Consider the following 27082-nt stretch of genomic DNA (forward strand, 5'->3'; position numbering starts at 1 on the left):
TCTCCTTAACTCATTTTTATTCACCGACTTGAGGACACATTTTCTGGAGCTGGGAAGAAGGCTGCTCGACGGCCACAGACTGCTTTTTTGTTTTGATTTATTTTAAATAACATACAAACGATTGATTTTTCTAAATAGAGATAGGAGCTTCTTTATTTTTTGTAAGACTTTGAATTCATGGAAGCTTTAATTTCTTCATTGTTTTCCTCATCTCTGCGCGTCTGCAAAACCTGATGAGGTTTAAAACTCCAGTAGACTGACCAAAGAAATGAACCTCCTAGCTTTGTTTTTTTTCAGTGAAATAACTTCTTTCCCAGTCTGTTTTAAATTCTTCAGCGTGGCGGTTTTGTTTCACACCACCCTGCTTTTACGAGTTGAAGGTGTCGGATGTTCCCCCTTCACTTTGAATCACCGTTTGGAAATCGGAGTTATGTGGAGCAAATATTTGGGGGTCTGTTGAATATACTGTGGATGCCACAGTAACACAGTGGTTAGCATTGTTGTCTCATATCTCTGGGGCTCCGGGGTGCTGTCAGCATGGGTTCTGTACACTCTCCCCATCTTTCTGTGGGTTTCCTCCTCCACGGTTCCCACCCATAGCCCAAAGACATACTGGAAGGTTAATTGGCTTCTGGAAAAACTGGCCCTGGTGTGAGTATGTCCTCTGTCTCTCTGTCCTGTGATACGCTGGTATCCCATCTAGGGTGTATTCTGCCTTGTGCCCTTTGCTTGCCAAAGGCTCAGGCTCTGAATTGCAAGAGGTTAGAAGATGGATGAATGTATTTTGGTTTTTATCTGTCCACGGGGCAGCTGAACACACGCTCAGTAGGCTGGTCTTGCACAGCTTTGGGTTTTCTATACTGGAGAATTTTCAGAAGTTGTAGGGATAATTTGACTTTGTGGCTTATGTTTTTCACTCTTTTCCCTCCTTAAATAGCTAAAGCCTCAATCTGTTTTTCAGCCTTTCCATAAGCACTTATGTGTTTTGGGGCACTATTTCTTTTTCTTTTATGGCATCTTTGCTTATGGAAACATCTCTCTGCAGATATCCTATGTCATGATGCTAATGAGGTTATGGATTGATTGACTTTGGTCAGGTTAAAGGATATGTATTGTAAATATGCCAACATTTCACGGGATGAAATTCATGCAGCTGTTTGGAATCTGATGCCATGCCATGAGATATAAGTGTAGTGTATTAAGTGAAGCAACTTTATAGTTAGTGTAATGCAACTATAGAGTAGCTCTAAGTTAGCTTAAGCTATCTTTCTAAATGAGTACCAAGAAATCAATTACTGTAGGACTCGTTTTCCCCAGAGGCTGTTTTTTTTAAGAAACAAGCAATAAAATGAGAGGTGTAAATGTACACCGTAAGACTCAGAAATTGGAGCACAATCCATGTGAGATTAACAAAAGGGATGGTCAACTCTGGCCCTCAAGGACCGGGGTCCTGCAAGTTTTATAGTGCCTTTTCAATCAGCATCTGATTGCCACCTCAACAAAAAAGGTTATCTGACTTCTGAACCAAATGATTAGCAAGGCAGCTGAATGTTTTGACCTGGTGTGGTGGAATCATCTCCCTCATTCCTCTAGGTCACGTTCGTACATTCCACGTTGCCTCAGGCAGGGTCCCAAAACACGTCCTTAACGGGGAGAAAGAGTCACTTGATTACGTGTGTGGACCTGAGCACCGTTCTCAGATTAATCACTAGCTCCTTCTGGATCACGATAGCTCAGTTATTTTAAGAGTTGTTCAAAATAGCCTAATGCTGTGGGATTTAAGAATTGCTGCTAAAATGCAGAAGAGGCTTAAAAAGTTGGATGTCTTTGTACTCCATACTCCTTACAGCTCAGCGAACAGTCATGGTCTTTTCAGTCAAACACTATTGTATGGCGTGAGCGTGGAGGCACAGTCCAAAGATGGGATTGTCTTTTACCCTCTTTTTCCCTGCAGCCAGACAGCCAGCGCTCCCAGAGGTGTTCCTGGGTTCTGTAGAGCGACAGTGATTTAAGTCCTAAACAGAACGCCGCTTGACCCCCCCCTCAGAACGCAAAGAGAGGGGAGACAGGGCTGTGGTCATTGTGCCTCTGCTGAGAGTGTGTGGCTGTGGTCCCCAGCTGCATTGTAGACCCCGTCTGGGGTCTGTGAAAAACTGCAGCGTCTTGGCAGCCAAAGTCAACTGTCGGAATATACTGCCGTCTCTCTGAAAGGAGGCTGCTCTTCTTTTTAACTCCTTTTCTCACGTCAGTCTCATGGGAAACCTCCCGTCAACAGCGAGACTTCCAGAACATATTTACAGCAAGCGTTTCCGGAGGTCTGCAACATCCCGAATTAGCCCAGGGCTGAATCCGTGCGCCTCGTGTGAGGTAGCCGTCGCCCGGGTGGGTGCGAGGGCGACGCGGAGAATGCATCTCTCTCCGGAGCGTCTGACTTGCGAGAAGTCTTGCTTTAAAATGTACGAGAAGGCAGATGCAGTAGGGAGCCACTGAAACATCAAAGGCCGGCTCTTGGCTTAGCATGAACAACTCGCCTTTTCATTGCCAGCCCCTGGTGGGGCGTCTGGGTGTGTATCTGTGATAGAAATACTGGTGGAACAATGAGCAACATGGTTTAATGTTTTCCCTCTGGGTATTCCCATGACTTTCAAATCTGGAGCGACTACACATGAATTGAGTAGTCCTTGTCGTTGAATTGGCAATTCAGCCTTCTAATCATGACTTCTGATCACTGTGCTGAAGTACATTTAATGCTTCAAGCAGTATGTACTTCTTTACAGAAAGGGTGGCGTGGAACGTGATACCCAGCTGTGTTGCCTGTACTCTGGCTTCTTTCAAGAAGTAGCTGGACAAGGGCCTTAAATCATTTAGCTTCCTATCAGACGGGCTACTTGGCTTGATTATTATATCTGTCAGCAGGCAAATTTAAAATTATGGAAATTAATTTCCAGGGAAGCACAGAATCCAGCATTTCAGACTTGAGATTATTCTTGGATTCACACTGATTGTATGTATACCTATAGCAAAATTGAAACTGAATAATCTGGGCTTTAATGCATACCACACTGTCTTTTTTTTAGGGGAAATGTTCCTAAATCTAATTTGGAAATAACTTTCTGACTTGAGTCACTGTCTCAAAATATGTGGAAAGGTTTTCTAAAGCCCTTGGGGAAAATCCGTAGATTAAGGATCATGTGTTTGCCTTGAGTGTGCGCTTCGTTTCAAGAGGTGCCTGTTGAAAATACTTGTTGAGCAGATGCTTGTTTGTGTAAGAGCAGGAATACAGAGCAGCCGGGAGGAAAGGCCTGAAAACTCCCTCACTGATTATCCAAGAGAATCCCCAGCCCTCGTTTTCCAGCCCGAGCCCTGCTTAGAAGAGGAGAGCATACCAACAGGAGCATTTTACTTCCAGATGAGTGTCGCTTCTTTAGTTTGGTCAAGATAGCAGCAGGGCATGAAAGCATCTGCTTTAGCAGATCAAGTAAACCATTGCTTTGTCCTCTTATCAATAGGTTAAGCTGCGTAATTGTTTCAAGACGAGCATCAGTGATGCTCGGCGAGCAAAATGACTTCCTCAGGATGAATGAGTCTGTTGAGGTTGTGTTTTTCCTCCCGTTATTCAGGAATCTCCCAGCTGCCCTGCCCCTGGGTGTCCCTTTAATGCTTCACTAATGACTGGAACTTATGCCGTCTTCTAAGGACACGGAGACCGTCCTGCCATTTTGCTTCCTGATGTGTGAAATTGGGAAGGCGGACAATGCACCTAATTAGATTGAGGGAAGCAACGTGATTTGGGAAGCTGCACGGATCAAGAATCGCGCGTGCTGTGGGTGTCTGGGAACGAGCTGCCTGGCCAGGCTGTCGAAGCCGGTATCCTGGCTCCAAGAAATGGCCGAGTTGAAATCCTCAGATCAGTTCGCTTCCCGCGCTGAAATGAGCTGGGCGGGCCAAATGAGTCTCCGCGCGTGTTCGGATGTAACCTGGCCCGTCTGCTAACTGGGGTCGTATGGGCGTTTAAGCCGTCAGCCTCCGCAGAGGTGTGAATGCTGTACAGTTCGAGGAGTATCAGGTGTCTGCGAGGCCCATCTTTTTTTTTATCTGAACCCCTAGCTGGATAGTGGTGAGTTTTCATCATTTTGGGAAGAATTGTAAAACCAAACACTAGATCAAGTGGTTTCTCTCGCTTCTGTGGCACTTGAAGCCAATAATTGGGCTTCTTTCCAGAAACGCACGATGGGATCCTCGTTAGTTTGTTAGTTAACTCTTGTTGGTAGTTGCTAGCTCCCAAGTGGGCTATTGTTGGCGAGACGAATGGCCTTGTCTTCCTTATCATAAATATGAAACGTTCTAATGTAATTCTGCTTTTTGCACCGCGTCCAGTCCTTAAAACTTTCATATCCTGATAGGAAGCCTATGTTCCCATCTGTGAGTGTAGGCTAACAGGCCAGCTCTGCGAGGCTGTTTGGCAGAATGTCGGTACTGATCCACAGAGATGGTGAGGCCGCAGAAAACGGCTGACTCGATTGGTCCTCTGGTGGGGTTTTCTGCTGGCTGAGGCCCTTGACGCCATCACAGGGTACAGCGGGACCGATTCTAGTTGGTGCTTCGGGAAGAGTAACGAAAGAAACAGCTTTGTGTGCCTGGAGATCCAAGGATTTTTCACTTACAGGAAGGCAGATGCAGAAACTCTACATCCAGTCATTTTCCACTTCCTGGTTTGCTCAGTCTGAACAGTGGCCTAATGGATCTGTGTAGTTCTGTCAGGCAGGAGGATTCTGGGATTATTGTAGACACTGCGGGGTGTTGTGCTGCTCTGTGCTCCTGCTGTCCTAATTCTTTGCTCCTTCAGTGTTGTTAGTGCAGTGGTCCGGTGCGTTTCTGCAGCGCTGGCCTCATGCAAAAGATTGAATTCCAGGACTTGCTTGATCCATCCATCCCGTTTTCGAACCGCTTCATCCATTTCAGGGTCACGAGGGAGCCAGAGCCTAGCTCAGCAAGCAAAGGGCACAAGGCAGGCTACACCCTGGACAGGACGCCCGTCTGTCATAGGGCACACGCACATAGACACTCACACCAGGGCCACTTTTCCCAGAAGCCAGTTTAACTACCAGTGTGTTTTAGGACTGTTTTAGGAAAACTGGAGCCCCTGCAGGAATCCCACACAAACGTGACAGCCTCTCAGGTCTGGAATTGAACTCCAGCACTGCGAGGAAGCAATGCTCACCACTGTTCCACTTGCCACCCAGCCTGCTTGTTGTGTGGTATCGAACTACACTTTTGGGGTTTATTGTATCACTGGTAAATTACCTCTAGATGTCAAATAACAGGGAGAAATAAACGTGTGAAATCTTTCATTGGACTCGTTTTAAAAATAACTTGTTTATCCCCAACTTTAGTTCAGTTTGTCCTGTTTGCCTTTGCAGTCGGTGTTGTGCGAGCAAATTCCCACACAACTGAACAATAATATATCTGAACGTCTTTACTGCATTGACTACATGGAGTTAAATTCTCCTCATTTACAGTGCTTACTTTGAAACAAAACTGGTTTTGTGGACATACTAAGGGTCTGTGTGTTACATCTCATTAGTAATCCATTTGAAGCTGTGAGGGACCTGGATTATTTTCTGTGAGATGCACTCCCAGGACCAGTCCTTGTAAGACGTGATTTGATTCTCGTTCTTGAAAGTCAGTACAAATCTATTATTTTAGACTAGAACCTTGAAGTCGATGCCTTTCCTTTGGAAGACTCTGGGGAGCACAGTGCGGTACTTCAGAACCCATTTCTTAATTTCCCTTTTCAGTAGGGGAAATAAAGCAATTAGCAAAAGAACACTATATAGCCAGTTTTATTTTTCATATTTATAAAAATGATAATAAAGTGGGGGAAAAAACAGCACAATTGCTCTTTCATAATTGTAGCTGAAGTACTGTTTTGATGTGGGGAAAATACAACGTTTCGGCTGGGGACTCTTCTTCCACAGCCGAAACATTGCGTTTTCTTTCTTTTCTTTTTCAGCATGGAATAAACCTGTTGTTCCTTTGCAGCCTACGCATGCTGGCGCAGCTACCCACCTGAACTGTTTTGATGTGACTTTTTTCATTAAAAAGTATATTTCCTACCTCTAGGTTAAAGTATTTCCTCGGCTGGACCTTTTATCCAAAGAGACGTACAGATATTTGTATTGCCGGTCTTTTCATCCTACGCAAATCTTGGTATCTGTACTGTTGTATTTGCCAGAGCATTCTGGGTATTTTTGCCCAAGGGTACAGCAGCGTTTTCCCACTCAAGATTTGAACCCCTGCCCCCTCCCTGATCAGGCAATCCAGAATCCTAATCCATGCTCTGGGCTTCCTCTACTCCTCCTGTTCATTCAGATTGTTTGCTGAGCTTTACACGTGCCACGTTATGTGGGAAAACTGCTGTGAACCTCATCCTCTAGTGTTTGTAGTCCAGGGCGAAGTTCGACTGGCCCCAACGCAACTTTTCAAGGGTCTCCAGGTTCAGTGTTGCAGTCCGTCCGCCAAGTGGCGCTCATTTTGAATTGTTTAATTACGGGGATCTTGGTCACAGGAGCCGGCTTCATTAGAATCCTGTATACACGTTCTTGGTCCCTGGTAAACCACACATATGTGCTTAACCTCCGGTTCAGCAGAAGGAAAGCATGAGGAGTCCGCTCTGCCATTCAATATTAATAATAATTAGTCACGTTTGTATTGCTCTTTTCATCCTGAAGGATCCCAAAGCGCTTTGAACCCTGCCACGTGCAGCTGGGACAAATAAAGCCGCTGAAAACTCATTTGGAAATAATTAATCAGGTTCCCGCTATTGTTTTGAAGTTCTTTGCAGGAGACAGCAGCAAGATGCTGTCATTACCAGCACCTGGCCCGCTGTTTGACGTGCAGAATAATGGGGAAATAAATTGTGATGTCGCTAACTGAGCACTGCTTCGATTGGAAAGGTGTGTTTTACTTGATGGCTCTTTTTTTTTACATCTCGGGGGCAGGGGCTGACCAAAACCATCCAATTATTCTGTAAATCGGCTTCCCACATTGTTTTTTTTTTTCCTTAAAAAAGGTACAGAGAAAGGTCTTGTTTTTGAAGAAGCTGCTGAAATGAGTCCCTGTCTTTGTTTTTGTTATTAAAGATGGTAACAGTCCTAACAGAAGGCTGCTATTTTTCTGCTGCCACTGACAGTCTGCCTTATTGTTCTAAAAGTTACACCAGATGTGTTTTTCATAAGAGCTATGTGTGTAATTAAATGAAGTCTAGCAGCCCCACAATGTTTTACGAATACTTTAAAGGCCTCGTTCTGTAATTAAGAGCGCAGCTCAAATGAATTAGCCATTCATTCCTGTAGCTCCTGAGGTTGCTAAATACATATTGAAAAGGCTTGTGGACTGAGTTTTGTAAGTGCAGTTGCCAGAAAATAAAGAATTCATGTTTATTGGTGCGGAATCACTTACTAGCATTTTGTGCTGCCTGCCCTAATAATCCATGTTCAGGTACAAGCTAATGTTTGGTCAGGTTTATCAGAAATGCGAGTTTTTCTTTGAGGGCTGCCTTATCAGGTGAACTTAAATACAGTACTGGGGAGAAACCAAAATGACTTCACCGCCAAATCATGTTTTCAGTGCCTCTCCTGTTTTATCAAGCTGATAAGATTGTGTACATAAAGTGACAGCAGATTACAATGATCCCAGGTTATTTGGTTTGGTCTTTTGGAGTTCCACTTTCCCCTTTTGTAAAAACTGATTGTTTTATATCTGAAGGTGAACCTTAATCCTCCGATCTCTCCGGTGGGCCTTTTCAAGCTTTTTAGCTCTGATGTTTACATGAACATGAGTTTTATTCCAGAACGTGGTTTCCAACCCAAAAGAAAGTCCTGTGGAGGAGAGGATTTTGTTGTGTTTAGATGAACAAGATAACGATTCTGTAGGGCGCCTTCTGCTGCCTGTGCCATCTCCAGTACATAGCTTTTATTGCTAGTCCTCTTGAAGACAATTAATAGGTATATTTAGGCCGCCTCATTGAGTGAATGCAGATTGATGAGGTTATTTTGTTGGGTTTTTTTTAAAGCAGGCCTACCATGTGTCAGTAATGTTTGAAAGTGCTATAAAAGTTATCGTGCGTAACGGATAATACATTGAAACTGCCTTAACATCTCAAATGACAAATGGAGTCTTTATTAAATATCGCACGCTGCAGTACTTCTGTAGTGCTGGCACTAACCTGTCAGTCCTGCGGTTTTGCTTTCTGCTGACTGTCAGGATAATCTGTTGGACTGGGCCAACTTTGTGTTTTAAGCTTTTGGTAGGCAAAATCTAGACATACTCGCATACCGTTAACGCCAACAGTGTTGAATACTAAAAGGGTGGAGATGCGAATGACTTTAGTGGGCAAAATTTACACAAGAGCTGTAAAGATGGTGTGGGGGAGCTTCTGGCTCCCCTATCTGTAGTATTCTGGCTCAATTTGAATGTGATAAAAGGATGTCGAAGGCTGTGACTGCCTTGTGCAATGATAACGGTCGTCGGAGCTGCATGCAACGCCCATCTTTGGGGAAAAGAAGAATTTGCCGTGCAGTCTGCCTCCTTAAAACGCCTTTGTAAGTTTCCCCCGCGGAGATCAAGAACAAGTGAGAGAACAAAAGTCATTTTACACGTCAGACCTGAAAAGGGCCAGCTATTCGGCTTATTTCTGCCTTTTCTGGGTTTTGCATTAGTGGTTTTCAGCTTGTGGTCTGATCAGCTGGTTTCCTGTCTGATTTACATTACGTGTTAAGTGTGTGAAATAAGTTTCCGTGCTTAAATCTTTCATAACCTGCAGATGAATACAAAATGCTGCTTTAACTGCATTTCAATTACTGTCCAGGACTAATTACAGATTACTGTACTATTTTTGCAGGGATGTTTTCTCTTTTTTGGAATTCTACAGGTTATTTTTGTTTGGGGCATGAAGGTTTGAAGCTTTCTGTTCAATGCCTGCTGTACTGAGACCTACTTCCTATTTACTGTAGCTGCGTGCAGTTATGTGGTTTTTTTTTAAACCAATCAACCACCTGCCTGTAGTGCAAAATACTTCCCCACCATCGCCTGTCCTCCACCCTGAGTTGAAGCGAACGTGAGGCTCAGGATAGCATCACTGTTGTTTGCCAGACTATATGATATATAAATCTTACCCAGTATGTGGAAAAAAAGCAATCAAGGCAGTTTGTTCACAGTACCTCTAAACACATCAATTTGGTATAAATACGTTTCTTTTCCCCCAATGTATTTTTAATTAGATTAAACACTTTTGCAGACTCTGGTGTTTGCTGATCTCTTTTTGGATGTGTGGTGTTGTTGTGCACTTTGGCTAAGGCTGAAATGTTTTTTTTTTTTTTTGTAGCTGTAATTGAGCAGGACTTTTTCAGGTCTGCTGTGCTTGTCCCTTATGAGGAGGGTTACAAGAAGAAGGTGCCCTAACCGTAGTGTCCATCTTCTTACTGACTGGACAGCTGCATCGGGGAAATCGCCTCTATGCAGCCGAAAAGTACAGACCCCTCCCGAAAAAATACCTGCCCCAACAGACGAGAGGGTGCAGATCCCACTCCGGTCTTGTCAGCAGCCAGCAGATATATCATCCTGCAGCTCACACCTGCCAGCCCCACTGCAGCTCAGCAGGTGTGAGCCTAGCCAGTACCTGGATGGGAGACCTCCTGGGGAAAGCTAGGGTTGCTGCTGGAAGAGGTGTTAGTGGGACCAGTAGGGGGCGCTCACCCTGCGGTCTGTGTGGGTCCTAATGCCCCAGTGTAGTGATGGGGACATTATACTGTAATAAAGGTGCTGTCTTTCGGCCGAGTCCAAAAACTAAGGTCCTGACTGTCCGTGGTCATTAAAAATCCCAGGGCGTTTTTCGAAAAGAGTAGGGGTGTAACCTTGTTGTCCTGGCCAAATTTCCCCCTGGCCTTCACCAGTCATGGCCTCCTAATAATCCCCATCTCTGAACTCTCCACCCCACTGAGAGCTGGTGTGTGGGGAGAGGACTGGCACACTCTGGCTGCTGTCGCATCATCCAGGTGGGGCTGCACACTGGTGGTGGGAGTGGGATTCCCCATTACCTGTAAAGCGCTTTGAGTGGAGGGTTAAGGAAAGCGCTCTATAAGTGTATTATTATTAGGTCTGTTAGTCATTTCTTTGTTCATTCTGCCAATATGACGAGAATACAGCACTGATCTGAATAATAGTAGTGCATGTTTTCGATAAAAAAGTAATGTATTTTTATTCTATTAAAATAATTGGAGTGTTCGCGATCAGCTGATTTAGGCATGGCTTCGGGCTGGAGCAGGATTTGAAAAGGTGCAGGATTCCAGCTGCTGTGATCTCTGTAGCGACTGCCCGTTTGTTCTTCAGAGGTTTTTTTGCCTTGTTTTTTTTTTCCCCTCCCTTTGTAATTTTGGTTTTGGAGAGCTCGGCGGAAGGTGAAACTCGTCCTTGGAGACTAAGCCCTCCATCTGCTTGGACCCGCAGAGCGGCCTGGAAGCTGATCTGGGCTTCTTCCACCAACATGTCATAATCCTGACCCTCAGTGAGCCACGTCTCCCACAGGTGTCACTCAGCAGGGAAAAATGGAAAGTGTTACACAATGTGGAACGCCTTAGCCTTGAGATGTCGTTCAGAGGATTTTATCCTCTGAAGATGCAGCAATGCAGGCTCGGACTTGGTAATCTGGTCTTGTTCTGGTTTTTTTCGGTCAAAAAAAAATTGATTGGTGGGATATTTCTTGCGAGTCGCATTGTTTCAAGAGGGCCTGTACAAAGACGAAAGGTATTTCCTCTGCAGATTCTCTTGAAAGAATGGAACTTGCTAGAAAGACACTAGGCTTTTAATTGTACGTTGAACAGATGTCCAGTCTATTTCGGTTTTCAAGACCTTTTAATAAGTCAGCTGGAAATTTAACACACAGAAAATATTTGTGGGCCTCACAATTTTAGAACTGGTCATGTGTCTGAGTTAACGAGGATTGGAAAACCTTCTGAACCTTGTGTTTATAAATGCTTAGACTTCTGTCTTGTCCTGGTATGCAGGCACTGTGGTAATCTTTCAATCGTGGTATTGAGAGAGCATGCTGTATAATGACAATGTGCACAGGGGTGACTCCTAGATGTGCTCAGTATACATTTACTTTAGTTTACCGACTTATCTGTTTCACACAGAGCACGTTCTGTTGTCACCTGAGCTTGATAACGAGCACATTGTTTGCCAAGGAAGACAATGAAGGAAGTGAGGACCCACTGGCTTTGCGTTGGTCATTGTGCTTTTTCCTGTATACCTTTTGGTTCCACGTTATTTAGTGGTTTGCTTTAAAAATAATCACAATTGTCTATCAAAAAATCTTGCTGTTCTGAATTGAGGGATTTCTTAAGGAGAATGTATTCATTGTTTCTCCCTCTTCTGCTGTTTTTGTCCAGCAGTCAATATCCCAACAGTTTGTAATCCACGATAATGAGAGCAATTACTGTGTGGCGAAATGGTAATTTTAAAATATAATGCACTCAGTTTGTTTCCTGGTCTCTACACACAATCAGACTGTATTGCTGACTTCTTTCCGTGTTTGATATGAACTGTGAAAAAAGTCATTTATATCGGAAACGAAAGTATTGAGAGTCTTGCAAATAAGTATTTACAGGCCGAGAGTCTTCAATTAGTTAAATCACTGGTAATCTTAATTGGCACTTGCTGGTATAAATGAGAGTATTGTCGAATAAGTATTGTTAAACTGTTAATTATTTGTAATACATTAGTGAACGGCATTGGCTGATGTTGGAAACTCATGACTTCTGTCTGTGACAGTGTCCCTTTAAAGTGCTGCCTCTTTTTCTGTATGACTCTTTTGAAGGACCCCAGAGTGTTCTCTTTTATCAGATTCTGCATTTTGGGTAGTTGCCTTTCTCTGTTATTGGAGAATAAGATCTTGGTTATAGAAAGTACAGCAGTAGGGTTTTTCATTTGAAAACCCTCGAGTATTGGGTCTTTCTCATTACAAGGAAATTATTATTAATAAGTCATTTTGAGTTTCAATTTATTTCCATAATCGTCTCCCTAAATTGAATGTCACTTAGTGTTCCACTGAAATGGCGCGAAGAAACGGAAAATTCTGAAGTGCAGAAAAGCTTTGATCCTACAGCTGCAGAGAAAGTGATCGAGTTTTACTGCATATCTTGTACTACAGCAAAAAACACCTTTTCTCTTTTAGTTGCATTTTTTTTTTAAAAATAGGACAGGTGAATAGTTTCATGAACATGGTAAAATGAATTTGTTTTTAGGGTAGGATTTGATTCATTTCTGCCTTAATTTAACTTAATCATTAATGCCTGTCCTTTATTTTTTTTCTATATCCTGGTGACAATCGGCTGTACTTTGTCAAAGTTGTAGTATTCTATAGTTTAGCCAGAAAAATATGTTCATTCTTTCTCTATACATCAGCTCCTCTGAGATCTAACAGTTCTGTTTCCAGCGACCAATTCAACACTGCGCATGGCTTTTACAAAGATGATGATATTCCTATCGGTCGTTAACATTTTCGTGCAGGTTGCGTCAGCGAGTTTAGTTCGGAACTGGAGATAACTCTTACCTCCACCTGTGTGTGATCGTCTCATGCCATGCTTAGATCTGTACAGGAAGCAACTCCTTGCGAGTTTGGAGGGTCCTAGGTTAGAGGTGGTACATTCAGCAGTACAGAGAAAGGGAGGCGGAATTCAGATAATTCAGACATGCTGTACTGAACCAGTACTGGGTTAGTCCAATTAAACATTTGTTTTGAAATAGCAGTGTTATGAAATGATCTCTTGACTTCGCTTGGAGGACATAAACAATGGCATTTAGGGATGAGACAATCAAAATGTTTATTGGAGGGCCCAGAAGCTGAATGTTTTTAAGTATATTCACTGTATTCGTTTACACACGAATATGTACACTATATGCTGGCTTTGTTTATGCTTAAAATATGTAGCTATTTCATATTTTGTTAGACTCCTTATTATTTTCTGGAATTCGTGAGAGTAGTTGCTTCTGGTTAGGCTGCTGTGGTTGTAAAAGACTTGGTCAGTACTGTAGAGCGTTTCACTCCCTTGAAAGCCCAGACTTCACTCCAGAGAGTCTTGCTTCTGCTAACAAAAAGGCGCTATACAAAATATCTGGACTCGATTCGACATCTCCATCTCGGAAGGGGTGGCTATGGAGATAGATAGGACCCATCTGGTTATTTTGCATTATATTATATGATTGCATTATATCTCAAATGTATTTTTTTAGTTAAATCCTTTCTGTATTTTTTTTTAAATTGAGGTTTTTGTATGTTTCCAGCTGATTTGAAGTTTTATGACCGTGCTTATGTAAAGTACTGAAATGAAGGCAGTGTTATTTTGGAGGTCTAGTGACTACTCACATTGCAGTGACGTTTTCACACTAATTAACAGATCATAGATGCAAGTCGGTTATTGTGGTGTTTTCATGGCTCTTAAACTGCACATTGAATTGCAAATTTCAGAAGCTTCGCTCGCGAATACCCTGGCCGTTCAGGTGATTGTTCTCATTCTGGGACTTTGGCTGCTTGCAAGGAAGTGTCACTTCAGTCATCCACTCATCCCGAACTTTGTTCAAATCCTAAATTATGTATACCACTGCGGCTCCACATGTCACACGGGCCACCTGCCTGGCTGGATCAGACCAGAATAGCCCCTAAATGAACAATGACCAGATTTAAGACCCGGAGTGCAGCTGGAAATGGTGTGAATTATGAAGAACGGAAAGCAAAGGCAAGCTGTCCTATTGCAAGCGGTCTTGTGTTCAACCTTTAATAATGTCACAGTTTCCAAGATGGTTCCCTCCTATTTCTACACACTAGCTCCCACTGCTTCTGACAGCATAGTAAAAAAAAAAAGCTTAAGGAATTCACTTTTTTTTTCCCCCTCCTGTGGGTTGCCCTGTCTGTAGTGTTGCAGGCAAGGCGCGTGGGCAGCTGTTTACCTTCTTCTGGCTTTTGTGATGCGGCAGTAAGTATGGCACTGTGTCTCATTCCCGGCCTTCCCTTTTCTCCCCCCCGACTCCCCAGGTGGCGTGCAGGAAGATCCGTGCCGGGCCTGCTCCTTTGCTGTTTGAACATCCCAGCCGGCGGGGGAGATCGGAGGGGAGCTTATGAAGGAGTTGCGTCCGGGGGAGCAGCGCCCAGCGAAGACCACTCGGAGCCAGCCGCGGAGACCCGAGGGCGAGGAGGAAGAGGAGGCCGAAGGCAGGCTGCCGCAGCCCAGCGCCCAAACATGGTGCGTTCGCCCCTCTCCCCTGCTGTGTGTGCACGTGTGTGCGACCTTGCCCATACACGCCGTCGATGAGAGGACAGAGAGAAGAGCAGCGATTCTGCCTGCAGCCGGGAGCAGATCAGGGTAAAATCCTGGTGATTTAGTGCGGTGGACCCCACAACGGTACAAAAGTGAGAGAGGTTCCGTTTTGATTTATTGCCTTCACCTTAAAACCACAGAAAGGCACCTCCCGAGACGGCAGCTCATGCATTATTAAAGGCCAAAAAGGGGAAGACGCTCATAAATAACATCCTCTAATGAATCCAGTATTTAATGCGCTGCTGTTAACTGCCGGGTGACCTTGAGCTCTTGATCTCGCGCCGATGTCGGCTGAGCTACACGCACTGCCCCCCCACTTCTTTTTTTGTCAGTTCGTTTGTTTTTATTTTGCCTAAAGGTGAGGATCTCTTTGGCGTTCTTGAGAATAAAATAAGGACGTCCTGATGGATATTCTTCGCTCAGCAGGTAGTTGAAATGGATGGTTGCCGGGCCTGTCAGTACATTCAGAACCAAGATCCATTGCATTAGCAGACCTGCTGACGGCTCTCATCACAAGGGTTTTGTGTGCTTTTCTAATGACTGGTGAAACATTTCCGAAGAGGAAGCTTGTTTGATTGCAATGATGATAGTTTTTTTTTGTACGTGTATTTGTATATGTAAAATGATTTTTTTTTTTTATTGCCGCCTGTCATGGGGAAAGTCCTTTCTGTACATGTAGGCACGGGGATACCTGCTGTGCCTTATCTGGCTGCTTTCAATATGCAATCAGAAACACTGTTGAAAGGAGATTTCGCAAACAATACAAGATCCGTGGGTTCTGCACGATTTGACTCATTTTGCAAACCGAGATACCAAAGCGTCCGGGGGGGAGAAAAAAGGCACACTGTTCATGTGCCGCTCAGGGGTTGATACGTCTGCTTCAGCTCTGTGTGCATCTGTCTGCTCGGTGCAGTTTTTTTTTTCCCCCAGTTGAATTTAAGCCAACTTCAGATCCATCCTCTTTTCTCCATCCCAGCTGTGATCAAGGGCAGTTGCCGGCACAACAGGCCCTCTATTTTCCTCCCCCTGCTCTCCCCCTTATGTCTTCCCCTCGTTGGATCTTGAGATTTTTCAAGACCCGTCGCTTTCCAACCTCGTGTTTCTTTTCACGATGGCAGCCCACCCCTGAGCTCTGATGGGAGGAGTGGGGTCTCTCTCGCTCACCTCGCTTAAAAGCCAGCACCAGGAAGTGACGACGAAGGACAAGCGGAGGACACCCTGGTCATCTGACGCAGCGGCTGGCCAGTTGTGCTTTGCCGCCTGGGCTTAGCCAGCTGATGGCATAGGCCCCCGAGCTCCAAATGAGCATCCTGAGTCCTCGTGGAGCCGATCAGAAACCCGTTTTGTCTAGTGGAGTAAGGAAGACTTATAGATGCCAACGTAGCATCTTCTGATTTCCTGCACGCCTGCAGCAAGTACAGTTGTGTTCACCATGCGAGCTCATTCCTCTTAGGCCAGCGATGCCCACTGAGGCACAGCCTACCCCTTATCCACTCTATCCAAATCCTTTGGGAACGCGGGTGCTTCTCCAGCGTTCCTGCCAGGCGATCCGACTGCACAGCTGGCTCAGCATTCCTCCCCCGGACACAGAGCTGCACAAGGGACCACCTATCCGTCTTATTTTTGCACTTTTACAACCCAGATGACATTGCAGGTTGATCTTCTGTACAATACAACATAGTTATTACCCACGATAGGTTTATTCCACAGCCAAAACATGTTTTCTTTCTTCTCTTTTCAGCATGGATTAAACCTATTACTTGTACCTCTGTAGCCTATGCATGCTGACGCAGCTGCCCACCTATCTCCCATAATGTACATCTTTCTGCATAATGCGTTTATGTGCACAGGTGTCATTTTGAAAAAGATCTGTCTACAGCTTCTCTAACACTAGAATATAAAAGGTAACTGTTATGAAACTTCCTGGACTGTTGAAGAGCTCCTCAGAAATTAGATACCTTTTGTATATAAAGCACTTGTAAGTCCACTGTGACAGAAGGGATTAGAATCCCACTCTATACTGAGTTTATCATCGTGAATTTGCCTTATCATACTTCACGGTTATTGTTAGTGTGTTGATTGAATGTTACATTATAAAAGCAAATGCCTTACTAATTGGGGTTGTGCAGTACTCGGAGTAATAATGATGCCTACAGCTGCTGTTTGTACAGACACTGGGAACATCAGCCTACTGAACATAACTTGCCTGTGGCAGGAAAAGCTGATACAAGCAAGGGAGTAAGCAATTAGTACCCACGTAAGTGTTGCATTAGGACAGAAATGATCGCCTTCCCCAGAATCAGCTGCATGGTACTCAAAATGTGTTCTGTAATTGTGTGTTTCTGTGTACTCCAGTCTTATTCCCTGCTCAGAAACTGTATTTTGTTTCGCAATCGTTCAGCAAAGCTGAATATCCACATTAAGAGTCTGTGGTTGTGTAGTTAAGCTACGGCCTTGCCCGGACAGGAAACAGATGTTGCTATCAAGAACTGTGAAATGTGTTGCCACATTTTTTTGAAAAACGGCCTGTTTCATCTCCATTACACAGCGTTCGCCTAACCTAGAAATGACCTTGTAGTACAACTGGGTTTTTAAGGACATAGTAAAATGTGGCCTTCTCTCTGAAAGCCAAGGTACTTATAAGTTAATGCTCCATTTTAATTTATTAGTTTTATAATCTCAAAGGGAGCATTAAAGCAACCAGTAAAGTCAGTTCAGTTTTAACTGTATTACTTTTGTAAATGCGGTATTAACTAGGTTATTTGCGAAAACACATCTGCCAGCATCGGAGATCACCGCTTCCAGACAGGTGTGGCTCATTAATTAAATGAATGACATCCCAGCATGGTTAAGGTCATGTGAATGATGTAGACGTGCTAGAAAGGCCTGGTTTCCCAGGCTGTTGGCTAGCTTGGCTGCAGAAGGAGAGCTCGGTGACTTTAAAACAGAGGAGAAGTGTGTAGCAGGACTGACCAAGGCAGCTGAGGCTGAGCTCTTGAGTAGCAGTGTCTAAGCTGAAGTCTTGAGCAGCAAAAGGCAACATTGTGCAGGAGCTCATACTCCAGGGATAAGGATATCCATGGGTTCGTTTGAAGTGCAAGGCAAAACAAGCAAGCAACTACCAATCAATTTGATGACAGATTTCAACCTGGGGCGCAAAAAGCCCGTTTCTTCAGAACCAGTCCACTGAGACCTCTACCGAGTGGGATACCATTGGGGTCCGGTGCACGAACTGCTCATCACACACAGCAGTGCACATTTGGAAGATCACTGGTGCAAAGAGCACAGCCAATGGGCTACCCAGCCTCAGGGGAATGTGATACGATCAGATTTTGTTGAGTACCTTGTGATTACCAACCAATGAAGACATCGGTTGCCGTCATCCGAAAGTTTTTTGAACTTTTTGTGGTTTCTGACGTTTAGAGGTTGTAATTCTTGCTTTTCCCTTCCAGGGAATTGGTTCTGTGTCTAGTTAACCTTTAAACGGGGATAAATATATCTTCCTTTTTAACTTGAATGGGGGGAACAAAATGAAAATTGCGTTCCTCTAGAGTCATGCAGTTATTCGGATTTCATTGACAAAGCCCGCAGTGTGGATGGTAACAGTGGTACGACACCACAGCTGAGATGACAGTAGTATAGGTAAAATATAAATGAAGGAAGTCAAGCCATACATGACCACTTTGGTTTCTGGAGTCTCAAATTGCAAACTTTATAGTACATAGTCTGTAATTAGCTTTGGTGGTCACCCATTTCATCCTTGCTCACTTTTCTCATGTTACTTTCTCATGCCAGCAGGTGTTAGTGGGGCCAGCAGGGGGCGCTTACCCTGCGGTCCATGTGGGTCCTAATGCCCCAGTATAGTGAGACGTAAAACAGAGGTCCTGACTCTCTGTGGTCATTAAAATCCCAGGGCGTTTCTCAAAGAGTAGGGGTGTAACCCCGGCGTCTCGGCCAAATTTCCCATTGGCCCTAACCAATCATGGCCTCCTAATAATCCCTATCTCTAATGCTCTCCTCCCCACTGAGAGCTGGTGTGTGGGGAGCGTTCTGGCGCACTATGGCTGCTGTTGCATCATCCAGGTGGGGCTGCACATTGGTGTTGGTAGTGGGATTCCCCATTACCTGTAAAGCGCTTTGAGTGGAGTGTCCAGAAAAGCACTATATAAGTGTAAGCAATTCTTCTTCCTTCTTCCTTCTTCCTTCTTTCTTCATTGCCTTTACTGCTCCTTTTTGCTTCACTTGTAAGACTCAGATTCCCAGTTCTGAGCTGTAGTCTTCCGAGTGGATCTGCTTGCTCCTGCCTGTCTGCACTCCTCCTTACCCTCCCAGCTCCTCCTCTTCGTCCCCGAGCCCATTCAAACCCTCCCCTCACTCAGCGGTGGAGTGACGTGGCCCTGCCCAGCCCCTCTGTGGCCCTGCCCATGATTTCCCCTGTTCACACCACTCCTTCCTCTGCTCTCACCTGCATCCTTCAGTATCACTCGCACTGTATTACAGCAGAAACGTTCACTCTCAGACTGCTTCACTAAATTGCCAGTAACCCACTTGCACTGTAAATATTGAATTCAGAACCAAGAGGGTGTTGACTTTACTCCTCTGTATCCACACTGTAGCCTGTTCTCTATTTTGATTTCATGGCCAGCTTGTGCCAAAATCATTTTATTCATTTATTTTTTCCTTTTTGTCCCTGCACGATAGTTCTTTGTACTAATGCACAATGTTTTTTTTTTTACACTAAGCCTGCTACCTAAATAATGTAAGAATTTGGTATTTTTTTAAAACAGCCTGGCATCTAGATTCAACATCTTAAAAAGTTTGATTTGCATTTTTTCAAGTCATACATTTTCAGCAGACGTATTCTTTTTTTTTACATTAAAATGAAAGCCTCAGTTTTCAGAATAGGAACAATGCTTATCCTCAGTAGTACCGAGTACCTCTTTGACGAAGAGTTTGACGCTGAGATAGTAAAATTCCATTGTCCTGTTGCTGGAGTAGATAAACAGATTACTTCTCAAAATTAATTTATTTTTCTAAAAAGCTTTATCAGGAGCAGCGAGTCTCTGTTGAGAGGATGTGTCAAATAAATGCACTACATCTAAAAGAAAAAAAGCTGATTAAATTATAGTAATGAACAGTTGATGATCAGATAAAACCATTTTATTAGTGCCGTCAGGTTCAGAAATTAGTTTAACTTGTTCTCATCTTAGTCCCAGTATGTCTTGCTTTGTTGTAAACTTATTTTTTGTCGCGTCGTGCAAAAATTGTAGTGTTTTCTTTCTCGCACTATAAGCCCACCCACTGAGTGGTGATCCCAAAGGAAACTGCGCCATTTCATTCTTGGTATTTTGCGTGCGATTATACTTCTGGGTGAACGGCTCCGAAGTCTTCACCTTGTGCGCGACCTGATTTTAAATCAAGTTCAAAGTGCTTTTCGCGGCTAGATCATCTTCCATTCCGCCCCTCTGGAAGGTAAGGGCTGGCGGGAAGGTAACTCGAGCGTTCACGTTCAGGAGATCTTTCACGGTGTGTGGAGCACATTAGCGCACTGGAGTGATCTGACTTTGTGTCAGGTGACTGGCATCAATCTGTGCTCATTGGAGCAGTCAGCTGGTAATTCTCAAATTTTCTGGCAAGTGGGAAAGATGCGGGCAGTAATTGTGAATGTATATTGCTTATGACAAATGCGTGAGAAGGGTCTTGCTGCCCTCCTAGGTCCTTCTGGGTCCATCTGTCCTACATAGTTTGAGATGATCTGTCTTATAAAGAGGGGGGTGTGACTGGGTTTGTGTGGTTCGAAGACTGTGCACAAGGACACTTTAGAGGAAAAGGACATCTTGGCTTTGCCGTTTGAACATTTAGATGGATCTCCCCTTCGAGAATGTCCTCTGCGTGCTAAAGTTGCCTGAGGAAAAAGGTGACATTGCACTGTATCAACCATACTTCCAGATTTACTTTTTTTTGCAGCTTGCATCTTTTAAGCCACCAGAGACCGGACACAGAAAAAGCAGGAGCCTAATGAGGTTGCTCTCACCCGGCTCGTTTTCATAACTATTGTGGGTGTGCAGGAGCCACTGTGCACCAGCAGCCCCACTACCCAGTTGATAAGGTGGAGAACTAAAGGAACGTTTTGTAGGTAGCCCAGATTGGAAGTTAGCTACGTGGCAGCTAAAGATAAGCTAGTGAAAGGCAGGATTTCCGCGGGTCAATCGGTGCTGGACTGTGGGTAAAATGTGTAAGAATTGTAAAGGTTTGGGTTGTGAATACTGTAACAGTTACTATAAACAGACTTTTTTTTTTTTTTGCTTAAACTGATACTCTTCCTCCTTCCAGCCTCGTAGATCTGAGTCCGCTTCGGCGATGCTTTGCGCGAGCGCGCCCCACGACATGTCTTGATCGCTCGTTGACCTTTTTGGCCCGCAGAGATCCATCCGGTCGTTCGCCAACGATGACCGCCACGTCATGGCCAAGCACTCCACGATCTACCCCTCGTCCGAGGAGCTGGAGGCCGTGCAGAACCTGGTGTCCACGGTGGAGTGCGCGCTCAAACACGTCTCCGACTGGCTGGACGAGGGCGACCAGGCGGCCAAGGAGACCGGGGCGGCCGTCAAGAAGGACGAAGCCACAGAGAACGACCCGAAGTGAGTCCATTGCCCTGCTTTCACCCAGCTTTTGATAAACTGGGTCCCTTCATTATTTGTCCTTCCCTTAACAGGTCCTTTGCTGTTCTCTGCTTGTTCGTATATTGATGTCCCCCGTCTAATATGGGTTCGGGAGATTAATCACTGAAGCGGTTTGATTTATATTGCCGTGTGCTTTATTGGTTTGGCCGAGAGGATTTTGTTTGGATTTTGCGAAAGAAATCGGGAGGTTTCTGTAATTAGGTCAGCCCGATAGCGGCTTTAGCTGCATTTGAAAGACATCTTCGGTTTTTGCTAAGGGTGTTAATGGCTGTTTACCTCATTCAGGGAACAGAACGCTGGGATCCTGTGTGGCGTCATGAGAATTGGACTAGTTGCTAAGGGTTTACTGATAAAGGATGATATGGACCTGGAGCTGGTGCTCATGTGCAGGGAGAAGCCCACTGAGACCTTATTATGTACAGTCTGCGACAACCTTCCTCTACAGATCCAGGTGAGTTAATTTAGGAAAGCTGTTGTCAGAATGATTAATTGCCTGGAGATGTTTTTTTTTTTTTTTTTGCAGCTTACAAGACAGCATTTTTTAAACCTGGCATTAATCAAGTCTCGACCACAACAACAGAACAAGCAGAAAGCCCAAATCACCTGGCAATTTGTTCGAAAAATGCAAATGCTGAGAAAAATGCATCAGTGCAGGGCAAGATCTTGAGATAAAGGGGAAAATAACGGTGGTTTTCTTAATGAGTGATGTTGGATAATGAATCTGAAACGATACCCAAGAGGCAGCCTAATTGGATGCAGTAGTGGAAAAGGAAACCGTTTTTTTCATGCGTTTGTTTATGGTACTTTTCAGATGCTTACTGTATCTTAAGTAATGGGACTTTAAAATATCCCTTTTTGTCAGGCTTTAAATACCTAATCCTTTGAAGGATTTCATTAAGAAATAGCCTTTTGTTACCAGACAGATGTCTCCTTCGGCATCAACTCACATCCTGTCTTTAGAAATGATCCAATTGCGTTTGTCTTGTTGCGGGTGTTTGAATATTTATACAAGTTTTTGGCAGTGTTTTTACTGAGTGAACGAAAGTCAGCTTAGCTTTATGCGGAAAAAGAAAACACCTTCATCATTGAAATATAGCACTGCGCCTAATTGAAACACCGCATAATTGGGTTCTGCTCTGTCAAAATATCATGAGCTAAATGAGTCCTTGGTTGAATACATGTCAGCAGAGATGAATACAACCAATTTCAAGCCAGGGTGTTCCACATGCTTCTTGTAAAGATGGCATTCCTATACTGCATGCATGCCATTGTGGTAAAGACCATTTAAAATAAAAACGGCCTGTTGGTACGACTTGTGCTTGCCTGTAAAAAGAGTGATCCCTGTGTACTTTGGTTTTGTGTAAGAAGGGCAATCGCTTGTATGTGCGGCTTCTTTAATTATATACCCCATGGTGAAAGTTGACATTTTCATGTCATCTGCAGCTAGGTTGTTTGGAATAGCTAGTTTTATGTCGTGGCGAACACTGAATTACTTCACTGACGCAAAAATGGTAGCAGTGCTACAATATTTCAAACATTGTTTTTTTGCAAGCAGTTTTCGATAATTAAAATGTGTCTATTATCCCCACCGCTGCCCGACTTGTAAAGAAATCCGCAAGAGAACGAAAATAAGTAGCATGTTAGTGTAGCAGATTTATTTTTTTTTTGCTTTTTAAAAACGTGGGATGGAGTGATGAGGCTGCAGTTCTTCCTGCATTCTTTCCCCTTCGTTCGCATGGCCGAACATGCAGTCTTGCCGCCGCCACAGGCTGGACGTTGTCATCCCTGCTGTGCTCGGCTTTTCAGAAACTCACAGAAGACCACTACGAAGTCCGGAAGTGCGCGGAGGAAGCCGCGATATTGGTCTGCAACACAAAAGAGCCCAAGCTAACCCTGAAGGTGATTCTCACCTCCCTCCAGATGAGGGACGACCTGGAGAAGAGAGCCGAAGGTACACGGGGCTGGGGGGAGTTCCCGCCGGCTCTTGCCGAAGGGGGATTCGCGGGGGAGGGCAGCGCCGGCGTTTTTGCTTTCGCCTCCCAGTCGCGTCACCAGACGGATTTCGGTTCTGAAACGGTCCCGGCAGGTTTTCGGGTTTCAACGCGGTGGTGGGATGGGATGTGGGAAAGATAAGTCATGCGTGGGGCGTCCCAATAAAGCATCATGAGCAGGGCCCCGCTGGGGAAAAGGGCAAGCTGTGATCCGACAATATGGAGCATGTAGTCTTCCGACTCTCCGAGCTCATTATCCAGGTCTGACCATGAGCAGTTCTGTAAGGCCTGATTTGTTTTTTGTGCGCAGTTTGAAATTAATGTAGATGTTGCATCGTGCTCCCCCTTCAAATCCAAACCAAAAGGTCCAGCTCTCCCATCCTTCCCCCAGAATAGATGACCACTCTAACCAAGCATAGCAAATGTTGGCCTAATGCCTTGGAAACCGTAATGACAGAGCCCCGCTTGCAGAGACTTAAAAAGATGCTCAGAATTGTTGCCCAAATAAAAATAAATAAAGGTAAGTGGGGAAAATTCGGCCAGCCCCATCCCTAAAATGATTCCTAATCCTGGTATGAGAATTGTATTTGACTCGGGGAAATCTCTGGGCTGCAAATACGGGCTGAAGAACTGCAGAAGGTTGTTGATGTGATCTTAACGCGCAACTGAACCTGTGGCAAAACTGTTCATCGCTTGTTACCCCCCTTTCCACTCCTCCACCACTTGTATTCCTAAACACAGCCTTGTCTGCGTCGGGCTTGGTCTAAAAAGTCAAGAAAAATTGCCATAGGTCGGGGGGGGGGAGAGAGATGACTAATACTTCTTTTCTCAATTTTGTTTACTTACTAGTCATTTTGTTGCTTCAGCCTCCAAAGCCTGTCCCTGGTAGCTTGCCAAGCATTACTGGACTCTGTCAGACCTTTGACCAACTGGCCACTCTCTGTCATGGGATCGGAGGCAGCTGAGCCCACCTGGGCACGATGGGACCCCACTGGCTGTTCTCCCATTTTTAGATATGCTACAAGTCCCTTGGCTACTTGCTTTCCTTTCTATTTGCTGTACTTGGTGAAATTCTGGCGACACCTTACTCGGAGCAGATCCTGGGCCTTCCTATTATAGCATGTGCATTCTGGAAGAGTTTGTGATTGGTGAATTTTTGTTTTTTTTAAAAAGAAAAAGGTGTTACCTGCTCAAGGTGGCATGTCACAATTTCACGTAGTACACTTGGTGTTCCTTTTATTTATTTATTTTTGGTCACTAATCAAGGCGAGAGGTAATGAAATGAGGCAGCTTTCAGTGGTGTTTTTTTTTTATCATTGTACGTTTCTCAAATAAGAGTGGTGTTTTCTCCTTCATGCCCTGCAGAGCATTATTGTCTGTGCTTTTGTTTTAGACAAATTCATGCCAGTACGTAACCGTTTAGAATCTGCAAGTTTGCTGAATGCTTTGTCATTTAGATGTTTTAAGATCCTTCTAGAAGCACGGACTAGGGAAAAAGAAGAAAAGGACTCTTAAACAATGCAACAAAAAATAGCTAATGACATTCTCTTGCTGGTAGCTAATTATAAACATCCGCCATTCCAAAAGCACTGTACTGCAAGCTGTGAAATCTTTGTTTTCAGGTTTTAACATTAAATGATTTTTCCAGTTTTCACTGTGCCCTGTAAAATCTGGCTATTTTCACCAGGCATTTATTTCCATTTTCTTTTTCCTGTGGTAGATTCAAACCTATGTGATGAATTCTTGGGACACTTGTTTAAATTTTTGATATAGGTTTGTCCAAACGCTCCCCATAAAGGACTGTAGACAGTTTTGAAGCTTTTAGTGGTGCAGAGCATGAAGGCACCATAGTCCTCCGGTTCGATTTCGAGGGAATTTGGTGCAAGTTGACCTTTTTTCACTGCCTGATTCTTCTGTTCTCCTCTTCGTCCATTTTTGTAGAACTTGCACAAAATGCTGACTGACTGCAAAACAGGTTGTGCACTACTAGAGTCTAGATCAAAACTATCAAGTTGGTTTTTCTTCTGTGTGCAATCAGCCTCTCTTTTTTTAAAAAAAATAACGGAGGTGGAAATGTGCTCTTAAGTAAAGTATCCAGTGATCTTGTTGGCACTTAGTACTCCAAAACATTTATACAGTTCGCACAGCAGTCATACAGAGATTAATTCAATTGATTTGATTTTCCTGGGTGTCCTGAACTGTGTAGTATCTGTTTTGCAGTCTGTCACCTTGTCCATTGTCTAACTCAGAGTTTTAAAGCCTCTTAACCACTCATCTGCAGCAGTGTATAATATTGCCCTGACCTACAATAATGGTGTACTCTGTATCAGATGTTTATGTTGTTGGAATCTCATTTTGTCTGAAAAGGCCTCACAGGGAAAAACCCTGTGTGGGGTTCTCCTCACCTCACGTCTGCTTGCTGCCTCTGGTAAACAGAGCATAAGATTGCTCATCTGAGAAACAGATCACTGAAACGCTTAAAATGCTGGACCAGAACAACATAAATATCTGCTACACCAGCGGGTTAAAAAATAACAGCATCGCGCTTTATTCATCTGTTAAGACAACCGGACGTACAGAAGCCAATGTCAACCTGCAGAGCCTGCCAAGTACTTAACCTGGAGCGATCAAAGCAATTCTTTCTTTTATTCCCAAAGTTAACGTGCCTAATGAGCACAGGCTCCACTTAATGGGGCTTTCTAAAGCAGACAGCTCAGCAGCACTCCAAAGGAGGAGACATTCGCAAATTTGTTATGTGTTGTGGATGTCTTTCTGAAGAAGCGAAAAACAGTGGCTTTTACTAGTTGCTTTCAGTACATTTTCAAGAGATTATTAGTTTATTTGCTTTCTTAAGATTGGCTGTTAGTTGAATCTGAAATGGATTTAATATTTAAAAGCCCCATTTTACTACACAGTGGTAAATTTAAAAAATGTCTTTAGAAATGGAATTCTAATTTTAATTGTAGAGTCCTACTTGATAGCGATGCTAGGCATGTATTTTTAGCTTACGGTCTTTGCCATTGATTAATGCTGCACTTGGTAACACAAGCACAAAATTCCTGTCCGTCTTCAAGAAGTTTTGTTTCCTGTTATTTTTGAGCAGCATTAAAAGGCCAAAAGCGCTTTCTCTAAAAAAGTCTAAAGAGCTCCTTGCTAAATGACATGCTTCTAAAATAAACTAGATTTGTCATGAAATGAAGTGCTTGTCTAAAAGATGGAAGATGACTCATTTGTTTTTAATCTGATGCTCTGTGAGGAAGAGCTCTAGAATTCATGGTTGGGAGACAAGTTAAATCTATGCTAAATTGATAACCTTGCTTAAAGAATGGCTTGAATCAGTATCTTTAGTTTACACGGGTTGTGTGTCTGTTGCAGGTTTTTTTGTGCTGAAAAACTTAACCGACTATGGCTGTAAATGATTATACAGCTCATCTCTGTCATCACTCATTAGCCCCTCAGGTAAAAAGCGCGATGCTGTTATTTCTACATCTGGTGAAGTGGAAAACATTCGATAATCCAGTGCAGACATAGCTGTGGTCATTGATTTGCATATCAAATGAATGCTTTTTTACTTTAGTTGCATATGTTCGTATTACTTTTAATGGCTGTTACAATAGTAACCGCTGTGCACTTGAGAAATCATTTTAAAAAAAAACGAAAATCAAATCACTGGGAGTGTTAATTATTAGAATGCTGCCACTCTCCCTCTACTGTGACAGAAACCCCCCTTGGTCAAATCGTATCTGTCTTTTTTTTTATCCCGTTCTTTTTACCAGTCGAAAATGTTGCCATGAAAGATCCTCTGGACTTACTGGACAGGCAGAAATGTCTTAAGGCCTTGGCGTCTCTGCGACATGCCAAATGGTTTCAGGTTGGCTCTTTGTTCTTACCTTATTGTTATTGTAGCCTTATGACCTTTTTTAAATGAAAGTGTAAAACCCAAAGACCCGAATTTCGCCTCTTGTTCTTTTGTGTCGTTTGTACTTAAAGTTTCAGAAACAGGTAAAACAAATTAGTAGCTATCATAAGGCTACAA

At 43.8% G+C, this 27082-nt stretch overlaps 1 protein-coding gene across 8 annotated transcripts in view; it reads left to right on the plus strand.

Annotated features, from left to right (window-relative positions):
- strbp (spermatid perinuclear RNA binding protein) overlaps window positions 1–27082 on the plus strand; it is a 126340-nt gene that overhangs the window by 45310 nt on the left and 53948 nt on the right. For all 8 annotated transcript variants that reach the window (XR_015928946.1, XR_015928947.1, XM_088615300.1 and 5 more), the window contains 5 exons: window positions 14090–14297; window positions 20796–21013; window positions 21341–21506; window positions 22862–23006; window positions 26823–26917. Coding sequence is in view for 6 of the 8 variants with exons in the window: in XM_088615300.1 (XP_088471426.1) it covers window positions 14090–14297; window positions 20796–21013; window positions 21341–21506; window positions 22862–23006; window positions 26823–26917 (832 nt within the window). In the remaining 2 variants the exon portion in view is untranslated. The remainder of the gene's footprint in view (window positions 1–14089; window positions 14298–20795; window positions 21014–21340; window positions 21507–22861; window positions 23007–26822; window positions 26918–27082) is intronic.

Source organism: Lepisosteus platostomus, chromosome 21 (genome assembly GCF_059453375.1).
Source record: "Lepisosteus platostomus isolate fLepPlt1 chromosome 21, fLepPlt1.hap1, whole genome shotgun sequence".
Lineage (NCBI taxonomy): Eukaryota > Metazoa > Chordata > Actinopteri > Semionotiformes > Lepisosteidae > Lepisosteus > Lepisosteus platostomus.